The sequence below is a fragment of the Aphelocoma coerulescens genome, chromosome 1 (genome assembly GCF_041296385.1).
Source record: "Aphelocoma coerulescens isolate FSJ_1873_10779 chromosome 1, UR_Acoe_1.0, whole genome shotgun sequence".
Classification (NCBI taxonomy): domain Eukaryota; kingdom Metazoa; phylum Chordata; class Aves; order Passeriformes; family Corvidae; genus Aphelocoma; species Aphelocoma coerulescens.
The window spans coordinates 39891329-39915828 of NC_091013.1; the positions used below are offsets into that span (position 1 = coordinate 39891329).

The window sequence follows — 24500 nt, forward strand, 5'->3', positions numbered from 1 at the left end:
AATGCCTGATTTTTACGTCCTCATGAATGATACTTTTTCCACAGAAATGTGGCAGAATGCTAAATGATTCGAACTGATATAGACTACAGTTCAGGCATGAACATACTACAGATACTTTATCACTACTTCTTCAGTTTTAGTCTGTAATGGAAAATTCAAACTGTAGACTCAAAGGAAAATAGTTCTGTAGTTCTCTGGCACTTGGAGCTAAAACAATAGCCTGAATTATATTCAGAACATAAGACATATTAATACACTCATCCATGGATACAATATGTGTACTCAACTCTTTAAGCCATCCTTTATGGATATTTTGGTGCTGTGAGGCATGCAGTGTGTCAGATTTGTATCTACTATTTTTTAAACAAAGCAAATGTTTTAACATTAAGTATATTATATTAGAAGAACAGATACTGAAATTAACATACTTAAGTTACATCAGAGAAAAAAGCATTTGCAAAAGCAACAGGCAAATTACCAGAAATACTCAAAGCAAAAACATTCTAAGAAACCAAATACAAATTTATGTAAGAGACTCTTTGGCTTCTTGCTGTAGAGTCGTTTGAACCTCCCATTCCTTTAATTGTGGAGGCTACTTAAGAAATTCTGTGTCAGTCAGGACCAATACTGAAATACAACTATAGTAGTCCACTTTCAAAATTCTTGAAAATCCATTTAAAGATACCAGTAGGGGGTAAATTAAAGCCGTGTGCATTCGGAAACTAATAATTTGAAAAATGTACAAGGGCAATGAACCCTAAAGTTATCAAGCACTGAAATGACTGGAGAAGTATTTTTGTATAGTTAGAAGTGACTAAATACAGAAAAAACAAAACCTGTTATAAAACTAAAGAAGATACAGTTATAATCTACTATGCAACCTAACATATCTGAAACAAAATCTTGTAGCTAAAGCATTTATTTCTTATCATACAGACATTTTGATATAAGATATAGTAGAGAGATAGAGACAATCCATACAAGAGCAGAACCCAGAGAGCCCTTCATTCACTCTTTGGAAACTCTTGCTTGAATATACATTTGTCAAATTCTAAATCTCACTGGACTCAAGTCTTCCACTCCAAAGATTTCTTGCACAAGAATTTTCAGTAAGAACAGCTCAGAAAGAACAGCGGTAATACTGTTTAAACTGTTATTCCCAGTAAGGTGAAAAGGACTTTCATACAGAAGCTGGGAGGCTTCAGTTAACAACCAGGAAAGCAGAATGGAAGGCATACTGTACCATGCTAAGCATGATATATCATAAATAAAGCCATTATTATTCTCATGAAAAAGTTACCCATGTTTCAGTTTATAAGCCATGGAAAACCTCCATTTGGACCATCTTCTGGGGAGAGTCTAACAGTAAGGTACTATGAAAACTCTTTACAATCAGAGCACACTCCACCCACTAGACACCCAGACTATCCGAAAATGCTCCTTGGAGTTGGAAATAACTGCAAATAAGGCCTCTTATTTTCTGAGCTTCCTGTGCCTTCTGGATGAAAAGCCATGACATTCTTGAATACAAAGATGAATAAACATCCAAGGAAGTAGCAGGACAGGATCCTCTCCTGCTCTGGTCATGAGCATCAGGGTATTTTGGGAATAAATATATTAACATGTATAAATTCACAAATATTATAGAAATGGACAGTTTCCCAGATAAATTAAATATACATGTGCTCAGTGCAAGGTTTGAATACTGTTGGAAGCCGAACACTGAAGAACAAACATGAAGAAATACTCAGCCTTCAAGCAAGGTGAGAGTCCCACGTAAACAAGCAAGCAACTACATAATGCAAAACGGTGTCAATGCCTACACACGCACCCCAAATCTTCATTCAGGCAATTTTACCTTTTTAGTAACCCGTTTTTAAATAACCTGATAGTCTTTTAGTATGGTGGGTTTGAATTTAATACCATAAGATTAAGCACAGCTTGCCAGCAAGATACCTTGCCCTAAAGTCTGGGAAGGGAACTTACTCTTTCTAAATTCCAGCCGGAGCAAATTAAACTGAACTTCTCCTGGTGGGATAGGCGGAAGCACCACTCTGCAGCACACCTGCTGCCTGCCTTTGAAAAGCAAATTTACACATGGGATTCTTGAGGCAGCCCTTTTGTGCTAAGAGGCATGTTCTCCATATACAGACATAATGCATTTTCAGCTTTTGTACATGCAACAGCTCACACAGTATTTGGGTAGCCCACTACAGTCATTTACCAAAAGAAGTCACAGCTTTATAATATGGCTGCTATGGGAATTATTTATCTACATTATTAAAACAGAACCCTTGAATAAAAGTAACAGTCTTACAAAATTCAAGGGTTTCAGTTCGGTACAACTTTAAAATAACATGTTCTTTCTGCAAGCAGAAAAAAAATACACACTGAAAGTAAGAGATTGCCAAATCCCATATATATATTATTCTCTGGCTTCTTAAACTCATTCCTAACTTATGTGTACTTATTGTCTTCCCAAAGACAAATTTTTTAATCACATTTTGGAATACAACAATTAATGACTGAAGTATCACATATGTCACAATACTAGCTACTTAAATTGAGGAACTTGAAAATTATCCTTTGAACACTGCAGTATGGGCTGCATGGGTGCTGAATTCCCTAGACACCTTCTACCAAAAATCCCCTTGAAGACTAATATGGTTATCGGCTACACCAGTTTGGCTGACCAGAATCTGCCTCTTGTTCCATAGAAAGCCAATTCTGAATTTAAACTATGAGAACAAACAACTCCCTCCCCAAAAAATGGCAAAATTACCAACCTGCAGGAACATCTTACATTTTGAGATCAGATCCTGTTCCAAAGACCAAAGAATCAGTCACTTACTCAAGAACTACTTTTAGTGTGGTAACAGCTTTGCGCCAGCATTCAGTTATAATCTATTCCTACCAGAGTACATAGAGGAAGGTACAAGATGCTCAATCAAGATGAGGATCAGTTCTCCAAAAAGTCGTAAGATCCAGAAAGCAAACAGTTCACCTGCCTTCAACAACTGCACAACCCTACACACAAATATATACAATACACAATGCCTTAGGGTACAACTTCATGTTCCTTAAATTACATGGGAGGGCAGTGGCTCCCACAACAGCCACAGGACATGCTTTGTTAGCCATCAGGAAGCACATTCAGCCAGGCAGGAGTAGGTCAGAGCTAGAGGACTTATTCAGTAGAGACTAAGCCCCCGGCCCAGAAGCCTGCCCTACCATAAACCTCTAAGACAAAATTTCCATTGAAAGCACTCTTAGCCCCCTCTCCATTTGATCCATTTTGAACCACAGTACAGTTCTAAGACATAAATCTGCAAATACTTTATGACTTCAGTTGCAACTGAAAAAGAAACTAAAACCATTCCAAGTTTAAACGGTAAAATGTTCTCCCCACTTTTGTGCAAGCTCTACTGAGGCAACATCAACTGTTTGCTAGTCTCAACAACTTCGACACAAGTATCGCCAGATTTCTGAAAGAGTAAAGAATGTAAAAGTGTCCTAACCGTGAGGCAAAATATCTCACACGAGTTTTTTTTCCATGAGAAAAGCATGATTTTCCTCAGATTTTTTTATACCAAACCATGAAAAAAAGTGGCTCACAACCAAAAATGTCTTTCCAGTAACATCAATAGACACTTTACTACTTGTTAACTCAAACTAGTATTTGTTGTCTAATCACAATCATTGAATTACCACTGCAGATAGCTCCATGCTCACACAGGAAAGGTAGAGGACTCAGCCTTCCCAGACAACCCAAATAGCTATTTCACAACTAATAATGGGAATTCCAAACTTGACCAAGGCAGCTATGAAAATATTTTCAGCATGTGAAAAATATTCAAATGGCTCTACTTTCTGCAAACATTCTCATTTGAATATGTGCACCTAATGTTCAGATAGGCTAATAAAAGCTATCAAAAATTCTTACACAAACTGGAGGGTTTTATTCACAAGAATGTTCTGGAATATCTTTTGCTGGTTTTCCCCCCCATTCTAAATGTTTAATGCATTCCCCATCCTCAAACTGTATAATAAGTAACTTCAATATAAACAGTGTTCACAATACCTTAGAGTGAAAGTGAGAAAGAACAAGCACCAGTACTCTTTTGCAAGAGCTCTGAAAAACATGTCAGTATGATCCTAAAAGGCATCTGGAATAAAAATGCTTCGTTGTCCGTGTACATATGTAAATTCAGCAATATCTATCCTTTCGGACAGAAAATATATGCAGGCTTCTCTACAAAGGAAAGTATAATTTCACAGTATAAGTTTCCACATAGTGCTCTGAAAATAGAGTAGCTTGGAAAATAGCAAGAATATCACTCCATCAAGAATACATTTAGCTAATCATATGGTTTTATTACCAAACTAAGCTGTTGTTACATAAAAGCATCAATTTTCCCCCAAAAGCAACCTTTATTTTGCATCTGAATTGCCAACCACAGTGTTACTGCATCCCAACACACATATATTTGCCATTACTGCAGTGAACCACACACACCTTCAAGCCAGTCAGTGGCAGATGAGGCAGAGGAAAGAAAAAGTACAAGAGCGAATATTCACTGAGATCCCTATCATCATGATCTGAGAGCAGGAAACTGCACAGCCAGTAAGATCATTCATTTCTAGGATTCACTGCACAAGTATTACTCTTCTGTACTACCTCTAAATAAATAACCTAGTTGGAATGTTCATCTAACCTACCACATTCTTGTATTAAGAGAAGGCCTGCTAAGTGAAATTTTGAGGAAAATAATTGCAAAGGTAGTTACAAAGGAAGAGGGGTTTGAGGGTAAATCTACCTGAAGTAACCTTCCTAGACATCATCTTGGCATTTTTCTGCTGCTTCATGCATTACTAATCAGTGACCCACTAGAAACTACAGCACCAATTGAAAAGCCTGGCAGGGTATTTGGCTTTCAATTCTTCTACTCAGTTTATTCCCAACACAAGTATATTCATCAGGCTTAAAAACAACTCTTGAACAGGCCACTCAGCAATGAAATGTAAATTACTGACATGTGCTAAAACCTGCACTTGCCACTGCTAATGAGCACATTAAAGGAAAAAAGCTCACCAGATATTACTGCAACCTTTTCACTTAACCCTGTGTGTACTGAAAGCCATAACTGAGTATCAATTAACGAACCCATCTCTAAACAGTGAGACACTGTTCAGCAGGTGTATGCTTCCTACACAGGTCTGATACAAAAATCGGGATGATGGACAAATGTGTACACACTGACAACAGCCTTATTTTTAATCTTCCATTAAACTTTTCAAGGTATCAGTAAAAAAAAAATCATAAATATGATAACACATAAATTTCCAGGTTTACAGCATTAACACTGTCAGATCTTAGATGATCAAATAAAACACAATTAGCTACCAATAAGCCTCAAGGTTAGAAAGTCAACTTGTAGTAACTTCTCTCTTCCTATTATGCTCACAGGCAGGTGAAGACTCTGAAAATAATCTTCTCCTAACAGCAATGGCCTGCAGAGTCACAGAAAACAACAGCTTTGCCTCCACAGCATCTAACAGTGATACACTCCATAGTGCAATAAAAGCCCTACCAACTATACAATCATTCCAAGTTTCAAAGCTTTTAATAATTCACACTATCAATGTTGCAAGAAGCTACTGTAAACCTATATGCTGGAGGAGGCGGAGACAATTTTTGGTGAAAAAACACACCCACACAAAGGGGATCTTCATATTCTGTGGATGAAAGAAATTATTTAAAGATTATTTGGTTAATCAAGCTCTTCAAATGCTTTACTAAATAATGTTTTTGATAAGGACACATCAAAAACAGATGGGACTCAGAAATTACTTTCAAAAGCTAAATTGGGCATCTGAACCAGCCTAAACTAAGTACCTAAATCCCTCTCAATAAGGTTTCTGTCAAATACTAACTCAGCTATAAATAAAAGTTTATCAAGTTCAGTTGCTTATTTTTTTTCCCACACCCCTTTACTTCAATCCCAAACTACCATTCCTTTGAGTCTGCCTTCAATCTGAGTAAAGCAGAAACTTGTTAGCTTGTTTCTGCTAGAATCAGCTGTACTAACCTAAACACTTAAATAGGGGCATTTAGGAGCAGGGGATGGTATGATTTGTTTAAATAAAGATAATTTTGACAGGTTTACAAAGTGAGTAGGTGTCACTGTCATTCCAGCACATCCAAGGGGCAATAACCCCTCACGGGGACAGGCAGCAACAAGCCACTGGGAGCAGTAATCTCTTGGTCACAGTCAGAACAGCAGCCTACCACAGGCTTAGTAACATGATCCTCAGGAGCTGAACACACGAGTTGGCCTTCAGGGAGCAAGAAGCACTTGCTAGGTTCTACACAAAACACATCACTTAACTTTAGGAAATCAATTTTTATACATGTGTTAATTCAAAACTTCATTGCTGAAAACATTCCAGCCACTAAGTGTTTTAATGATGCTCCCCATAACTCTAGCAGGAAGTGTTCAGTAGATGCAGTATTTTAAGCTACCAATGTTATTGATCACTTTCATTCAGTCAGAAATAGAAATTAATGAAATATGCTGTGAAAATAGACAAAGCTTATTTGTAAGCAAACCTTCAAATAGAATTAAAGTGAAAAGGCAGATACATTCATAAGAATGAGAAAGATGTATTTTAAAGGTATTTTTAAAAATTCCAGGGAATTCTTTAAAAGATTTGCAAAATGAACAAAATTAACCACTAAACACAATAAGGTAGCTGCAAGCAATCTGTTAAATTCTTACTCTTACCAGGGGGTCGTAATTCCTGTTGCAGTCAGTAAAAGCTTTCATTGACAAAATCTGACAAACCAGGTAAGTTACTATTAGGTAGTGCTTATGTTGATATGTTCACAGATTTTTTGTTTGAGCAACTCTCCTGCGAGGAAAGGCTGAAGAAGCTGGGACTGTTCAACCTGAAGTCTTAAGTGGGATCTCATCAATGCCTGAAGGGAGAATGCCAAGAGGACAGAGCCAGGCTCTGCTTAGCTGTGCCCCATGACAGGATCAGAGGCAAGAAGCACAAGCTGAAATACTGGGAGTTCCTTTTATGTGGAAACATTTTTTTGACTGTGAGGGTGGCCAAACACTGGCACAGGTTGCCCATAGAGGTTGTGGAGTCTCCATGCTTGGAGAGTCAAAAGCCCACCAGACATGGTCCTGCCAGCCAGCTCTGAGTACCCCTGCTCAAGCACAGGGATCAAAACAGATAATCCCCAGAGATACCTTCCAATCTCAACCCTTCTGTAAAATAAAGACTGTATTTGATAGCTAAAGCAGTAACCAGGTCCAACTGAATTATGCATTCTACAACCATACAATAAAAATGTGCAACCAGCTGGAAGATACTGGAAAAAATCTAGAAGATAGTAATTGAATGGCTAAGAAGTTAAAGTGTCATTAAACAGGTTGAAGACTGAAAAACCTTATTTAACCCTGACATGCCTGAATACAGTGTCTCAATTCACTTTTATAACCAACTGTATCTGGCATATTAACAGTGATTCTCTCAACATGCAGAGGTAACTGGAGCAGTTCTCACACCACAGAGAACAATCATCCCAGAGAAGCTACATGACAGTCTCCTGCCCAGGAAGCAATACTGAAACAAGGGACTCCTATGGTATACTAAACAAACAAGTAGGTAAAAAGTCTTGCTGCTGCAGAAACTATTCCAAACATTTGAAAACCTTACTGTACAGCACCAACATGACATACTGCACAAATATTAAACACCTATACAAAAGTTTTAATCAAGACAACAATATAAAAGGAACCAAACATATGTATAAAATCAATTCTTATGTTTATGAAACTAAGTTCTAATAACTTAACATGATGTTAAGCCCTAATTTCAAGAAAATATTTCCTGAAATAAGATTACAGTCAAAATATGTACCATGAAAACAAAGCCCCACCAAAAAAATTTTGCCCAGTCCAGGATAATAGGTCATCTTTAGAAACATGTTAACAAAAAACCTTTCAGCTAGCATCCTTTTCCACAGCTAAAGCAGAAGTCACTCAAATTTCAGAATCCACTAAAATTCAGATCATAATGAGCCAACTATAGGGTGTGAATTAGGAATGAAGATTCAGCAGGGTGTCATCATTTTTAAGTCACTAAACCAAAAGAAGACACAAATACATTTTATCAGTTGTCACAACAATCACAGAAGATTGAGGTAAGAAGGGGACCACTGGATGTCTCCTAGTGCAATCTCCTTGCTCAAGAAGGGACCCCTAGAGCACATTACTCAGGATTATTTCCAGACAGTCTTGGAATATCTCCAGGGAAGGAGACTCAACTTCTCTGGGCAACCTACACCAGTGCTCAGCCACCCTCACAGTAAAAATCATCTTCCTCATGTTCACATAGAGCTTCCTATCCATCAGTTTCTGCCCATTTCCTCTTACCCTATTTCTTGCACCACCAAGAGCCTGGCTCCATCCTCTTGGCACCCTCCCTTCAGATACTCATAGACATTGATGAGGTCCTTTCTCAGTCATCTCTTCCTCAGGCTGAACAGGCTGAGCTCCCAGAGAGATGCTCCAGTGCCTTGATCATCTTTGTTGCTCTCCTCTGGACCCACTCCAGGAGTTCCTGTCTTTCTTGTACTGAGGAGCCCAGAAACGGACACAGCACTCCAGATGTGCCTTCACCAGGGCTGAGCAGAGGGGCAGGACCACCTGCCTCGACCTGCTGTCAATGCTCTTCCTGATGCACCCCAGGATACCATTGGCCTTCCTGGCCACAAGGGCACCGCTGGCTCATGGACAGCTTGCTGTCCACCAGGACCTCCAGGTCCTCCTTCTCAGAGCTGCTTTTCAGCAGGTCAACCCAAGCTAAACAAGGCTTCAAGAATTAAACTTCCTCAAAACTTCCCTCAAAAGTAATGACATCCTAGTCTTGGGATGAAAAGAGATGCAGCATGTTTATATCCCTCCTCATGTAACACACCACTGTCAATAACAAAACCCCTTGTGTATGAAAATACAACATGTAAGAAGACATCTTGGCTAGTAAAGTGTGTATTCAGTAGATTGATTTTGGTCCTGTTGAAATTAGTTTTCAGCTACAGTAGAAAACAGAACAGTCATATTGTGATAGGGAAAATGGTACTACCACACACATTATTGCTTCAATATATTTCAACTGTAAGGGTACACAAAAAAAAAACATTACTAAGCTGCATTCATCTTTAAAGCAAGAATAAATTTTCTTGATATGCATATTTTATGAAGAATATATATAAACTCTTAAGTGTTCAATCTGTAATGTAGATCTACTGAACACAGATCATCAATCACTATAAAATACATAACTTCTTAAAATGCAGGCAAAAAACAGAAGTGATTATTAAGGAAACAATGCTGAATTCTAAGCTGAAGCTTCACCTGTCTTGCCACAAAAGTAAATGAGAATCCACAGAGCAACAGATGTTCTTATTTCAAAGACATATCTCTTAATTATTCATGTTAAATCCAACTCCACTATTACTAATGGGAAATTTAAAACTGATTTTAGAAACAGAGAAGGACATCACATTTGCAATGTTACCACACAAGCTTACATCAGTTATACAGAACAGCACAAATTAACAAATCACCATAGACCAGAATGGATAGAGTTTACCACAACCAGACAAGCTCGTCTGCATGCCTGCAAATCAAGAGTAAAGAGGCAGAAAGTGAAAGGAAATAATATTAACAATGTAAGAAGAAAATTACATAGGATTTCATTTGCAAATTTCGCTTGCAATGAGGAAAAACACAAGTACACACAGTCAAAGTAACTGCAATTGTGGAAACAGAGCAATAGATTTTTGTTATCACAACCAGACACAGCAACAGTGAAAAAAAGAGGACAGAACAAAGTATTTCTGAAGAAACACGAAGGATTCCTGTAAGCCTGAAGTAAGTACTATTGCAGTGACAATGCACATCAAGAAACAACGAATTTTTACAAATCAGGAGTGCAAAAATCCATTCATCTGCAGAACCACACAACCTAATAAGTGTGCCAAAGTACTGCTGTCAAAAGGCATCTCATGAGAAACATTAAATGACTTATGATAGCCCATATAGGCAAAAATATCTCTAATATCTTCTTTAATCACATGCACAGCATTAAATCATTCCTCCAGAAGCCATGCAAGCCCACAGTTCATCCACCAAGAGTCTCATGTTGCCAGGCACTACTACTCAAATCAAGAGGTTTTGTGCATGCATTTTTCCTAAGGACGGTTGCACACGTTAAAGCTTTCAAACTAAGCCACTTGAAGAAAAGACACAGCTTCAAAAAAAAACACAAGTTAAAAATAAAGGCTTACTCTAAGCGAAAAACAAATACAAATAGGTCAAGACTGCCATGTCATAAGAAGTTGTCTAATCACAAAGGAGATCAAGAGAAAAAACATACAAAGATTATGAAGTTTAGGCAAAAGAATAAAAAGGGAGGAGAGTACTTTTGTCAAATTACATGAATCTTTGACAAAACACTACCCTACATCTTTAAATACATACATATAGATTATCCACATATATAGCCACAAGACCTGTAGATATGCATCCCGAGACTTTTAAGTTTAGGCATAAGCCTGACCTTCAAAGAAATGCTCTCGCTATATACAGCAGTTCCCAAGACAGTGATTTGAAATTTAAAACAGAGAACTGGCATCAATTTGTTCTGTAGCATAGAAATCTTAAACAGGACACTGATGACATAACATAAGCCATCAAAGGCTTTTAGCAAAGGTATTTGAAGCTTTCTACAGGACTAACACAGCCTTCCTACTTCCACACCAGTAAGCACAAAGCAGACAGTTCTGATGACTCAATTGCATTTTTCTAGCTCATATGGACTTGTAATGTCTGACAAACACTGCCCATGTTTCAATATACACACTATTTGTCTCTCCCATGGATTTCACCCAACCTGATACAGCAGATTTAGACTTTTTTTCTATGAAAAAGAGTTTACTCAGAATTAAATACAAGAATACAAGTGAATACAAGAATACAAGAAGCATTCTGCCTCAGAACAAAATAAGCATCAAAATTACAGGCTCACAGGCAGAAATCTTCTGGGCAGCAAAGTGGTGACCTGTTCACTTAGGCCAGTACATTGCTTAACCCTTATTACCCCGTACAGACAAAACCCCCAGTCTCCAACAGACAAAGCACCTTAAGCCACCACAGACAGTGGTAGCAGACACACTGCTGGCTTTGGTAGACAATTAAACTCTGGCCTGCAAGACATAGTGTACAAAACACACACTAAAAGCTGTCTTCCCCACTCCTTGAAGTATACAATCTCTGCCATAAGCAGCTTCTTTTTACAATTTGCTAATCAACAGTTGTCATGTTAAAAGCTAATGCATGTGGGAACAGCATCAGAATCATACCAAATCTGTCTCAAAAATCATGATAAAGGAACTTCATAATTTGCTTATAAATAACAAAGCCATGCACAACAGTGGTTAAGAAACACTCCTACCAATAAGAGTTTACATTTTAAATGGTGAGAATCCCATAATTAGCTGTCCATACGTTGGTAGATCCAGCTGCACAAAGCTCTTCACAGACCAGACGTGTTCCCTTACAGAAGGTGACAAGTTGTTCTTTGGTTTACCTTTTCCTTCTCAAACTTAGCAGCCATTTACAAACATGCGATCAACCCTTTCCATATACATGTTTGCCCATTTATTTCAGACAATACATTGTTGGGATTTTTAATTCCACCAAGAATGTTAATCTAGCTTCAAAGCTAAAGAGAAATAGCACTGGCTGCTTTGTTCTCCCCCAAGTCACGTCAAACAGTAGTTGCTAAAAAGGTACAAAAGATGTATACAACCAGGTTCCACTAGGAACCCCAAAAAGGTTCATATCTTATTCAAAAATTGAATGGTTTTGTCTCACCACATTTACGGCTTCTATTGCAAGGAGTGGATTTTGGCAGGAGGTAGTGGCTGGCTATTTTTGCATCAAGAAACAGAACATCAGAATACTGTCAAGGCCGCATTCAGAAAAGACTATTCCAGATAAAGGCTGCATTTGCAACTTTAACTGCTTTCATGTTGAAATGATTTTATGCACATATTAAATAATTTTCTTGGAGAAAATACACCCCAATCCATGACCTTTCATGAAAGCATGAACTCTATCACATACATACAAGACACCAAAATACTCTAAAGATTTATCATCTTACAAACTAGTATTTTTTATACTAGGCTTGCAAAGGAATAATTTAGCTGATTTTTTTGTTTGTTTTGTTTTTAACAGTAGCATCCCAAGGGACTTTCATGGTAGACAGTAAAATGAAAGTGCATTTGTGTTTCTTTAAATTAAAAAGAAAACTGATCCTATTATGGCTAACTGTAACACAGAGTCATCATGCATCAAGGTCTAAGTTTATAATCATTACCAGGAAGCTAGAGCATACATAACCTCAACTGCAGGAGTAAGACTCCTACTTGCTGCTAACATCAGCTAGACAAGCAGCAGCACTGACTCTGGAATAATGACTGTGCAAGTCAATCACAGTCGCTTTCTCCTCACTTTTCTCCCCCAGTTCCTCCCTCACCCAGAATTAAAAAAAAAAAAGAAAAAGGAAACAGTCACTGGGACCAAGGGCCAATCCTCCCAAACTTCAGCATGTTAAGAGACCTGACTCAGCACTCCCATCCCCCCACCAAAACAGCTGCTCTGGAGGTCTGTAAGCAAGGACAGAAAAATGGCAATTTCAGAAAAGCATACCTTTCAATTACCAGTCAACCAAAAGGCTCATCTTAGTCTCAGGCCTTTCTTCCCAAATTCCAAAGACCTGCTTCAGATAACAGAGGTGACAGACGTTCTCAGAAAAGGTCTGCATTAATTTTTAAAAATGGGAAACACTAAGCAAGCTAACGTAAATACAGAGACCACTAGCAAACTCTTCTAAAGCAGGAAAGGAACAAACTGCTTTTGCAATTCTGCATAGCATCTGGCAAAGGATACTAGCAATTTTTTTTAAATGAAGCAATAGATTTTAACTTCACCTTAACATTTATGACAATACTGAATATTATGCAATTATTCCTTGAAGGAGAGAAATAACTTAGTTTATGCATGCAAATGTATTTTCATATGAAAGTACCAACTTATTTGCTGATTCTAAGGGAATGCATTCACTTGCATAAACCCGTATTTCGTTATTCTACATAATAATGTTATCAGCAGTATCATAAACTCATCAAAAGATTCCACATTCAAATACCAATCTTTAAGAAATTGACCTTAATATTTATGAAATCTTTGACAGACTCACTCAATATAAATGCCATGGATCTCTTTTCTGTCAGCCAATAACACCAACCAGAATAGATACACAAAGACAGGACTGAATGAACCGATTTCTTTATTGAATCACAATGAAAAACATGCCAGATATTCATTCACTGATTGTTTTTTGGAAATTTTGTTTTGGAAACAAAGGATCATTTATTTGTGTCTCCCTTGCCCTATTTAAGAGAGAACAAAATTAAGTTTCTAAAGAAGAAAAAAAGAAAGACCAACAATTTTCAATACTCTAAGTATCAAATTCTTCAAAAATACTATCTATAGCTGTATACTATTCCATGAATCATTCAGACAATAATGAACAAAAAGACATGCTTTTGTTCAAACCACACACAGTGGGATTATATGTGAGCTGACCCTCTATGCATTAATTGAAGACAAAGCTTTGCTTTGAGCTCATTACTGCTCTTACAGATTGGCAAGTTTAGAAAGTTTAGTGTCCTTCTCAGTTTCCCAATTTAAGAAGTTTGGTTTAAAAGTACAGATGCATACCAGGAAATAAGCCCAAGTTTCATAAGTTCCATCACTACTTTCAATGCAAAAGAACAAATAAGCACATATGCAAAGAACAGGATAGGGAGAAAGAAAACAGAACAAGAACCATCTTCAGCAACTTTGTAACAGTTTAATAACATACAAGTTACATTCTTCAATAAAGAAAAGAAACAGCAGGCAAGTTTTCCTCCTAACTGTATTAATCAGAGTGTCTTGAAAAAATATAAGCAGCCCTAGTGATAAAAAGGTAGATCATTTCACCAGTTCTCACTAGGGGGTTGATCTTCTAGAGTCACTGACATGAAGGGAAGCATGATTATGTTTTAATTGAGACTTTAAATAGTGCATTTCAGAAAGTAAAAATCACATTACCTTGTTTTATTATATTTTTAGAGAACTGAACACACTGGGTTTCTGAAACATAATTAAAGGTATTTTGAGACTGCAGCACCAACCAAAAACTCAAACATGTTTTCAGCCACCACATTATTTCCAGAAATTGTTCAGAAACTGTTCTAGGATCCGAGTGAAAAGATGAGAAAATAGGAGGGTGGAGAGGATCTACAGGAATGTTTGTACTTCCTCCATTTCTGCTTAATCCTGCCAAAAAAAGTGTTCCAGACTGTCACATTACCAATATTGTAACCAACACTAGCAAATAACCCCACCACTACAGGAATGTGCCTAGTTCAGAGTAGTAACTACCAATTTCCCAAGTTCAGCAGCAAAACATAAAGCAAAATAGTGTAAGTGAGCACTTCCATTTCACTGATTTATTTTTGTTACTAAAAAAACAGGAACTGCCAACTAAGTTATCCTGCTGGTCTAATCCATTGAGAACAGAGTTCGTTATAAATTAAGACAGGAATCTTCCCTGTAAAAAGAATCTCTGGTACACAAAGCAGTCTACCGGTTATACACAAAAACAGTGATAAAAGAAAGCTGCTAAACTGCATGAAAATAACATGTAAGAGATTACCCCAGATTTGGTAAATCCTGGCAAACACCAAGTGTTTAGAATTCCTTTCAACTTTAACATCACCAGCACCCAGCAGGGTGTATTCAGCATCCCACAGAACCTGCACTTGTGTTTTTGTATAGGGGCTTAAAAAAAAAAAATAAAATCACAGCAACTGTGAAGTATGAAAGTTTGAGATTTCATTCTCAAATAGTCTCCGTAATGAGCAGGTGGTATTCTCTAACACCAAATAATCATCTAAATAAGTAAGGGTCTGTATTACAACTAGAACTCAAGCCTAAAGGAACATAGTCAAGGAAGATATGTGGAAGACCTGTTCCACACATGCTAAGGACAAAAGAACAATCATTTCAGAATCACATTCTTCATCTAAGTTTTTTACCCCGAATCAAAGGGGTGCAAATTATTCTCAAAAGCAGAACCAAATTTATCTTACTGCCTGTAAAACAAGGTATTTCTTCAGCTACATAGTTGATTTACTCCATAACAAAGTTAGTAGCTGTAATGGCTTTTTACCTTGAATTTCAATGTAGTATGTGCTTGGCCTTATTCTGAGCAAAACCAGTAGACAATAACACGTGATCTGCAGTGACTACACAGACAGCATCCACTCAGGACTTTGTTCTAACATTGTGAATGTAACTTCCTCCTAGCACTGCCCACATTTTTAAGCAGCTGCAGGAAAGCTTTTGGAAAAAAATAAAATCAGACTATATATCAGTTCGTGATATACAAAAACCCTACTGAAGACGTTTTGAACAATTTTTATAAATTCAGACAAAGTGAAAACAGCACCCTCTTGACTCTTTGGTCCTTTCAGAGAAAGCAGCTCCATGATAGAATACCACCAGCAGAGAAGCAAATTTTTAAACAGCTTTCTATTCCCATCCCAAAGTGCAGTTCAGCACCTTCTCAAGGCTGCTGATACAGCTGTTCACCAGCTGTGCTACAAATCACCAAAATGATCACTTAAAACCAGATACTTTTAACCTAGATCATTTCAGTGACCCAGTTTTACAGAGCAGCCTCATAAACAGTCCAGGCATAAGTGAAAATGCCTAAAGGTTTTTACATCCTGGGTAAAGTTCTTACAAACAGGCTTCTCCCAAAAGAAAACTCAGGCTGCACTTACATCCTCAAAATGCAAGAAATCCACATGTACAGAAAGCATACTGAAATGTTCTATGTTAAGGTATCTTTTAGATCTGCCTTGAGGTGGTAGCTCGATTCCTCAAATACCTTGAAACGAGTATGTGCCACCTAGTCCATCAGTCACAGCCAAGCAAATAAAAATAACTTACCAAACGCCTAGCAAATTCTTTATTTTCTGAAAGAAATCCATATCCTGGGTGTACCTTGGAAGACAAAAAAAAAAATTCAAGCTGATTGAGTTCTGAAACCAGACACCAAAATTGCTAGCATGTTTTCAAACACTGGGGATGGTGAAGTACATCACTAAGCAGTTAAATAGGTTTAATACCTTAAGAAACTCTCTTAACACACTGATTTTTCTGCCCTAAATCAAGTTGTTGAGCTACCATTTCTGAAACAAACTTTCCTTACTTAACTAGGGAGAACAGGGTTGTTTGCAGAGCAAATGGAGCTGTTTGCAGAGCAAATGGACATTTCTTTTGGTGATTTGCCTTCTGCTCTTTTTAGCTCCATTGCAGATTTCCCCATACATGCTCAACCACACTCCTCACTAACCACTGTAAAGTACTCCTCACCCCAAAATATTTCCAGCACTAACTATAATAATGGTGCATAGATCCACAGTCATAATCCTCCTATCTCTAGTGACCCTGGCTTCAGAGCACAATATACTCTCTTCATTAGTCTAAGTCAAGCATCCTGTGTGCCTCGTTTGCTCATACCCCAATATATATTCAGCCTAAATACTTGAGAGGAGCATGAGAAAGAGTTTTCATTTTACTTTTTGCAAGTCACATAAGATTCTGGATCTAATGTACTCTGACAGACAAAGTAGAAGCCATTTTATTCACCTCTTTTAAAGAGCCAGTAACCAGGTTTCATAATCAGAAACCCAAAGGGAAGAAACACTGGTTTTCTTCATAGGAAAGTTTTTGGCCCCTGAAGGCACTGTACCAAAACATCATGTTTGAAACAAATTACAGTGCTGATCCAACTGCTAAAGGGTAGTTAGTGCTGCTGATACATACACATCAAATTTTATTTTAATAAATGTTCTGTGTACAGTAACTCTGAATAATACATTTATTTCAGTGACAGAACAAAGAACATTAGGAATGTGAACATGATTACATATTAGTTTTTCCTACTGATTCCTGTTAAGCTTTGAATCTCTGGCCAACTTGGAGGGAGAAAGGCAGACTTGCCCACATTTACACAAATTAGCTAATGTGCATTTTGTAAACATTCTGAAACAAAAACAATTATGGGATGCACCATTTACCTTCCTGCAAGTAACATTTATATAACATAGAAAGTGATTCAAACAAAGTTTAAGCAAAAGCCTTTCTGGACACACTTTCTAAAACATTCAAAATAGCCATTATGGCATATAAAGGGTTAGCGCTCAAAACTAATTGGGATTTTTTTTTTCCCGCAGCAAATTTGGAAATGAACTGAAGCTGCTCCCTGGTGTGAAAGCTGAATCCAGCAGCCACCTGCAGGATCAGCGACCAGTGCTGCCAGATGCTACAAAGCCTTTGATTTCCAGTAGCGATTTCAGACACATTTAACTCATGTGACATGAACTAACTGGAATAGCATATTCAATCACTTCCCCCCCACACCTTTTAAAAAAAAAAATACAAACTCTGGCTTTTCTGCTTTCTATATATGAAACAGCTGCAGCAGATAGACACATTCAGACTCACAGCTTGGGCCCTGGTTTTCCTAATGACTTCCATGATGGCATCCATGTTGAGGTAGCTTTTGCTGGTGGGAGCTGGGCCAACACAGACGGATTCATCCGCCATTTTCACGTGAACCTGAAGAGGCAAAATTCAGCATTAACAGATGCTCCCAGCAAAAATAATTACCATCACCCAGTTACATGCACACAAATCTGATTGTGTCAAAGATCATTTACATACCATAACCACTCTAAAATACACACTGAAATTACCAACACTGGCATACAAGTACTTGCACAATAAATCTCATTTCATTTAACTCTGAGCTTAAGTCACTGTCAAAATGTTTTATTATTCTAATACATTATTTTGAATTTGATTAAATAAAATCATGACAAATATAATTTCAGTTTCCTATACTGATCATCTATATGTAAATTCAGACTAAAAACTACTTTGTTACTTGTAACCAGGGTAGCCTAATATCTTAATACTTAATAACAAACATTCATGACCAGTTCTAAGCAGGCTCCCCAGGAAGTTGGGGATAATTAGAGTGAATTGAATGAAGGGATGCAATGAGTGTCCCTGCACAGCATCAGGTCAGCACCATGCACAAATTAAAGCCTATGACTAAAGAGTTCAATATCACTACACGTGAACCAGAAAATCTTGAGAATTATTTAAGCAGGCTCATGTTTGATTTCTAATCCATTGTATCCTCATTTATATGCATTTGCCAAATATTTTTTAGCCAAACAAAAAAAGGACAAACATCTCCAACATTTTACCAGGAATAATAAAATATCTATGTTTGAAGTTAGAAGTCATCTTACATCTCACACGAATGCTTATCTTTAAGTTTAAGAAGTTTAATTAGATTGGTCTTTAACATGCTTTCAGAGTTCAGAATGCTTTCTTTGAAGTAAGATACACATATAACCATTAAACCAAACAACCAGTTTTTCCTCACTCTGCTTTTTGCAAGCTCCCTTTCAGTATGTATTTAAGAAAGCATGCCATCGCTTAAACTGTCCAAGATTGTTAGCTGTCAGTAGGACTTGTTCAGAATGACAATTTGACATTTCCAATGCTTACCAATTTTTAACACTATTTGATATAATCCTCAGCATTTGAAACTGAGAATATATTGTCTAAATATGGTGCTCTTTTAGAAAATAATATTTGAGAAATATAAGACCCTGAGATGAGTTCAGTTGGTCAGAGTATGGTGCAAATAACACCAAGGCTGTGGGTTTGATCCCTGTATGGGTCATTCACTTAAGAGCTGGACTCTATAATCCTTGTGGGTCCCTTCCAACTCAGAAAATTCTGTGATTCAGCATAATATTTTTGGTTTAGTAACAGGAAATTTCATTCTTTGTGAAAAGGAGTTTTATTTGCAAGTAGTATGAAGGCTGTCAAGTCTGTCAAACTAGTTAGAAGTTACGTAGTCTGGATACACTGTTGGCTCATCCAGAAGAAACAAGGCCAGAAAAAAAAATACACCTACAAACACTGACAAGCAGCAGTCAGACAATCTTTTGAACAATATAATGAGAAATAAATAGCAGGTAAACATAACAAATGTATCAAACAAGGAAGAAAGTCACTTATTAAGCATTTTAATTTTTTTCTTCAGTTTTATTTATTTTTTCTGAACTTAGCAAAAGCTAATCCTACCAACAAGAAGCACATTAACTTGCCACCTAATTCCATGTTTCTTTCTGGAGACATATCTTAAATAGCTTCTGAATTTGCTATATTCTCAAGTGTATGAGAGTTCACATAGTCTCCTGGAATCACCACACATTTCACATTTCAACTATTGCTTCTATAAAGTCACAACTGTTTTACTTTATCACTACAGCATTTGTCTCACAATATAAACAGAGCAAAACCAAAAAAAAATCCTAATCACTAGCACAGACAATCATGCAGCAGGTTTTAGTGCTTTCTAGTACATACATCTCAGCAACTAACTAACCTATTTTGATAAAATACTATCAAGATTAGCCTGTGTCATCCTTCCTGCAGCACTAAGCTGAAGAAACAGCATGTGCCCCTTTATCTTCATGATCAGTTTATATGCTTAAAGTTGTTCTGAATCCCAGTATAGTTTACATTTCTAAACAAAGTCATTCAAGCTTAAGCTTAATTAAGCATGTATGTTTTACAAAACCAAAAGCTTCCTTATATAGAAGGACTAAATATCATTAGCTATTTCTAGGTATCAAGATGCAAACCCCACACCCACCCACTTCTCACATTAAGACACCAACACAGTCCCACTAGTATCAAAAGCAGCCATAGAAGATATTGCAAACCAATTGATTTTATACATATAAACAGCTTTGTGCACTTTTCCCCAACATTCCCCTGCTCCTTTCTGAATTGTTTCATTGCTATTCAATTCTTTGGAGCGTCAACTCTTCCTTTTCCACACTACCCTGTAACATGGTAAATCCATTTCTCTTTGTCCACCTTACTACAAGTTGTTGGTGCCTTCTCTAGTTCAGTGCCAGTTCAGCCTTCAATACACCCTAATATACCTCACACTGGTATAACACAACAGAAAATCAGTAACCATATCACATTCATGTTACTTGATACATCTCTCCTCAGAGCACCAGGCAAACCTCTCAGAAAAGTAAGTCTCCATTCCACCTCCACTAGTTCAAAACCTCTTGATTTTCAGGTCCCAGTGACAGCTTTTCCATCTAGGGGGCTTCTCATATCTACTTTTATTACAAGTAAACCAGCACACATAAACTGGAAATCTGCTACTTCTTAATTCATAATGACAACTCCCTTTAGCATTTAGATTTCTTTGATCATGCACTATAGTTCATGAAGAATACCCCAAATATTGTAACACAAATACATCATAGGGTTTTTTAGCATAGTACAAATGTAATTACTAGCAAACATTACAACAAAAGCCATCATTTGAGTCTACATGACAACTGAAACTTTCAGCTTACTACCAAGTGCCACCTACTTGACATAGTAATTCACTAAACCTTTACCTCTGCAGAAGCCAACTTATAATGAAATATTTCTAGACAGTCAAAAAAATCCAGCAACTCCCCTTCCTCAAGCACTACAAATTTCAAATACATTGATTTTCAAATTCAAGGATTGCTTAAGTACTCAACCTAAATGACACAATCCTAGGTATTCAAAACTCGTCCCTAACAGTTAAAACCTCAGAGGTGTAATTTCTCCCTTTTCTGTTTTAGTTCAAGAAAAAAAAAAACAATGTCAACAAAAACAAAGAAGCAAGTCCATGGAGGTTCTTGAAAAAATGCAATTCCTTCATAAATATCTGAATTGACCCTGCAATCTCAAGCATGAATGAATAACAACAAAGGCTGGAAAGCAGTTCAAACTAAGTGCTTAATGGTTTATACTGAAGGTTTTAATCATATTGGGCTACCTGGGCCTCAAGAGAAATCTCAAGCAGCTACGAAGGGCTTGTTATGTTAGAGAATATAAACAACTAGAAATCATGGAAAGACATCTTATGTGTAAAAGCAGTTTAATTTCTGTAAAAGTTTTATACTTCAAGTAGTGTACTTCATAAAGGCTAATTATATTTCAAAAACAACAAAAACAGATAATCATCAAAACCTATTGAATGTTCATTTCATAGAACCTCAATCTAATTCAAAAACTAGAGACTAAATACAGTCACCTTTGGAAATCCAAATCAATCACAAACAGCCAACTAGCTCATCACAGACTCCTGTATCTATGAGAAATAAGCTACTAATAATAAAACTCTGGATTTAGCAGGAAGACCCAGGAGAACAACATTACAATGAATACTATTAAATGGTGTAACTTTGGATTAAGATACAAAGGCAACTGGAAATAATCTGAAGTACAACAACCATTTTATTACACAGGTCTTCCTGACCACATACAGATACAAAACCCAGCTCAAGTCCAACAAGCTTATTCATTCAGAAGCAAACTGCACAGAAGCGGCCACTGGTTACAGAGCTAGTTTAGGTCCAGAAGCCACATTCACAGCAAGGCACCTAAATCAGCAAATCCTGCCAGATCTTTACACAGGAACAGCTTCATGTTTCTTTACCACCTTTCCAGCAAACAGGCAAGCAAAGCAAGGAGTCCATCGGGGATGACTTGCCAGTCATTTTTGGCCTGGACTAGTTCCAGGCACCACTCCAGGCTGCAGCAGCTCTCAGGGTGCAGGTGCAGTAAGAGGTGGCAACAGTAGCAGCAACTGGATTTGGAGATCCTTCTATGTTATGTTTCAGTATCTCAGGAGGATTTATAAACCAGGTTTGGTGCCAGGGCTTGGAATCATACTTCGGAAGACATATATGTCCATAACCCAAAGTTTTGGATATGAACACTACAAAAATAGTCAGCATCTGCCTTGCATAACCCAATTTAGAAGAGCTGCACTGAATCAGAGATAGGACATACCCAAATTACCTAGACTGTTAGCTCTCCTTTATCCTGGAGAGTAGCACATGTGTTCACTTCACAGTAGCATCCTCTCAATTTACTGAATCATCATTGTAATTAAACCTGTATCTCAAATAATCATCATTTCAAGAAATCAAAATTAATAACTTGCTACTTAAAATATACATAGGTCTCCTAGAGGTGTTCTGTTTTACATAGCAGTATCAAGGTAACCTTTTCCAGGAGCCACTCAGCTGCTGCAGATCACTGGTTGAAATCTATATTATACGCAAATTACATTTAAATATGCATGTCTCTCAACATTTAAACATAGAAAAGTTCTCAGTATGGATATAGAATGTATTAAAAATTATTTTAAGGCAAAGAACCACTTACTTTAAGTGCATATACAATCTATAGAACAATCAAAGACTCCCAGAAAATTTACAGATCCCTAGCATTATAATTATTCAGCAGCTCAAGTTTGTTACCTTCCTATAGATCTGGTTCATGACAAAAAGTGCTTTTCTCCCCAGTTTGTTTCATAATCATTCTCATTTGCTAACTCCAAAAAGTAAAGGCTGACTTTGTCAACAAAGAAAAATATATCTACATGCATTTCCTAACATAGTGTTCAATATCATCTGCATAGTTTCCACAGATGATTTTATATACTTCAGCAGTTTCTAAGGCTTATCATGTGACAGATGTAATTTACTTCAGTGTAAATGCCTAATTAACACATACACACACACACACACACACTCCCCTTTCCCTCCATCTCCGAGGAGGTAAATGTCTGGGATTCCCCAGTGTCCCAGTTTTTCAGAGTAGGTCAGCCTACACATCCCCAGGTCTCAACACAAGTTGATATTCACGCAGCAGAGACAGTTATACTGAGTTGCAGGCTGCATTTTCCCCCTAATTCTTCTGTGCTGTTTCAGAATTTATATTATAGGGAAACTGTTATAGCTGCATATACAGTACTAATCAAATCTAAGAAGCAATTAAAACAACCTCAGTGAAGAAAACACTTTTGTTTGGTACACTAGATAAGATTGAGCATTGTTTAGACAAAGAAATCTAATCAAACAAGTCATTCTCCTTTTATAGCTCAAATCAATATTACACATTGGAACAACATCCGTTGGTGTAAGTGGATTCACTTAATTGGCCCAAACTGCATAATACCGCTCAGCAAGACAAATCACAATTAGCTCAACCCATAAAATAGGGTTAATGAGTAAATCCTTTGTAAGGTAGCTAAAAAAAACCAACCACCTCAAATCTTGCCAGCACCATTGCCAAAAGAGACAGACGAAACAGAACAAAAAGCCTGTGGCATTGAACAGTCTTGAGTTAAAAAAAAAAAAAAATCAAACAGATGCTAAAAAGGTTCAAATTTACTGCTTTGCCAAAAACACATCTTTCATCTGACCTGTGTCTTTAGCAGCTTGACACTAAAATATACACACCAGTAATACAATAAGTATGAGCACAAAGTGTGCAGTATTCATACAGCCTTTAAAGTGCTATCTGCAAAGAAATACTGCCATACGATTACAGCATTTAATCCTAAAACAAAATAATGGAAACATATCTAGAGTGCACAAAAAACAAAACTGTGAAAGACATAAATAGCATAACTATCCTATATTTCCCATATTTAATTTTACTCAGCATTTCAAAAACCTAAATAAAAATTTATGCAAATAAGCAGGTCAGCCTGCAGAGTCAACACATACAGATCTCTCTGCAAGCCTATTTTAACTCTTCTAATTTGATGGCCCACAAATAGTTATGCAAGGACTGTGTAAAACAATTCTTCAGCGGCCTTCAAATGTGTTTTGGTGAAGGGCATTTACTTACATTCCCCTCCAATTTTACAATGACCCTCAAAACAGCCCATCCATTAGCATCTGCAGTATTAGATCCCTGGTTAGTGGACACCAGCTGAGAAAAATAAATTTAAAAAACTAACACCCTTTCCTTTACTTCCCAGTCTTGTCCTTCAAGTTTGCCAACTGGTCAAAAAATGAAGACAGTAAATAACCCCACTAACTAGGGGCCTCAAAAATCCACAGTTTTCAACCAAGATTAAAATGAATGGAACCAGGCTGAACTGAACAATCTAAAAGATGAGCAACATTAACCAGGCAAGGAAGACTGGATTTCTAACCAAGACTAAGAGAAAGCACGTTTTCAACACATATCAAGATTTTCATCTGTTTGCATTCTCACTTATACACATGAATTTATTTTTGTAACCTTAAAAAAGGAAAAAGTAAATCTCAAGTCTCTCTTCCATGGATGAAGCTCTGGAACGTTGTTTGCTGCTAAAAAGACACACAATTTTGTTTGCATTATGAAGAG

General features: G+C 37.1%; 1 protein-coding gene across 2 annotated transcripts in view; it reads right to left on the minus strand.

The window, feature by feature from the left end:
• The window catches only part of PCCA (propionyl-CoA carboxylase subunit alpha), a 271576-nt gene that overhangs the window by 214524 nt on the left and 32552 nt on the right, over positions 1-24500 (minus strand). For both annotated transcript variants that reach the window (XM_069007866.1, XM_069007874.1), the window contains exons 5-6: positions 17709-17822; positions 16149-16202 (exon numbers count right to left, since the gene is read on the minus strand). In XM_069007866.1, coding sequence (XP_068863967.1) covers positions 16149-16202; positions 17709-17822 — 168 coding nt within the window. The remainder of the gene's footprint in view (positions 1-16148; positions 16203-17708; positions 17823-24500) is intronic.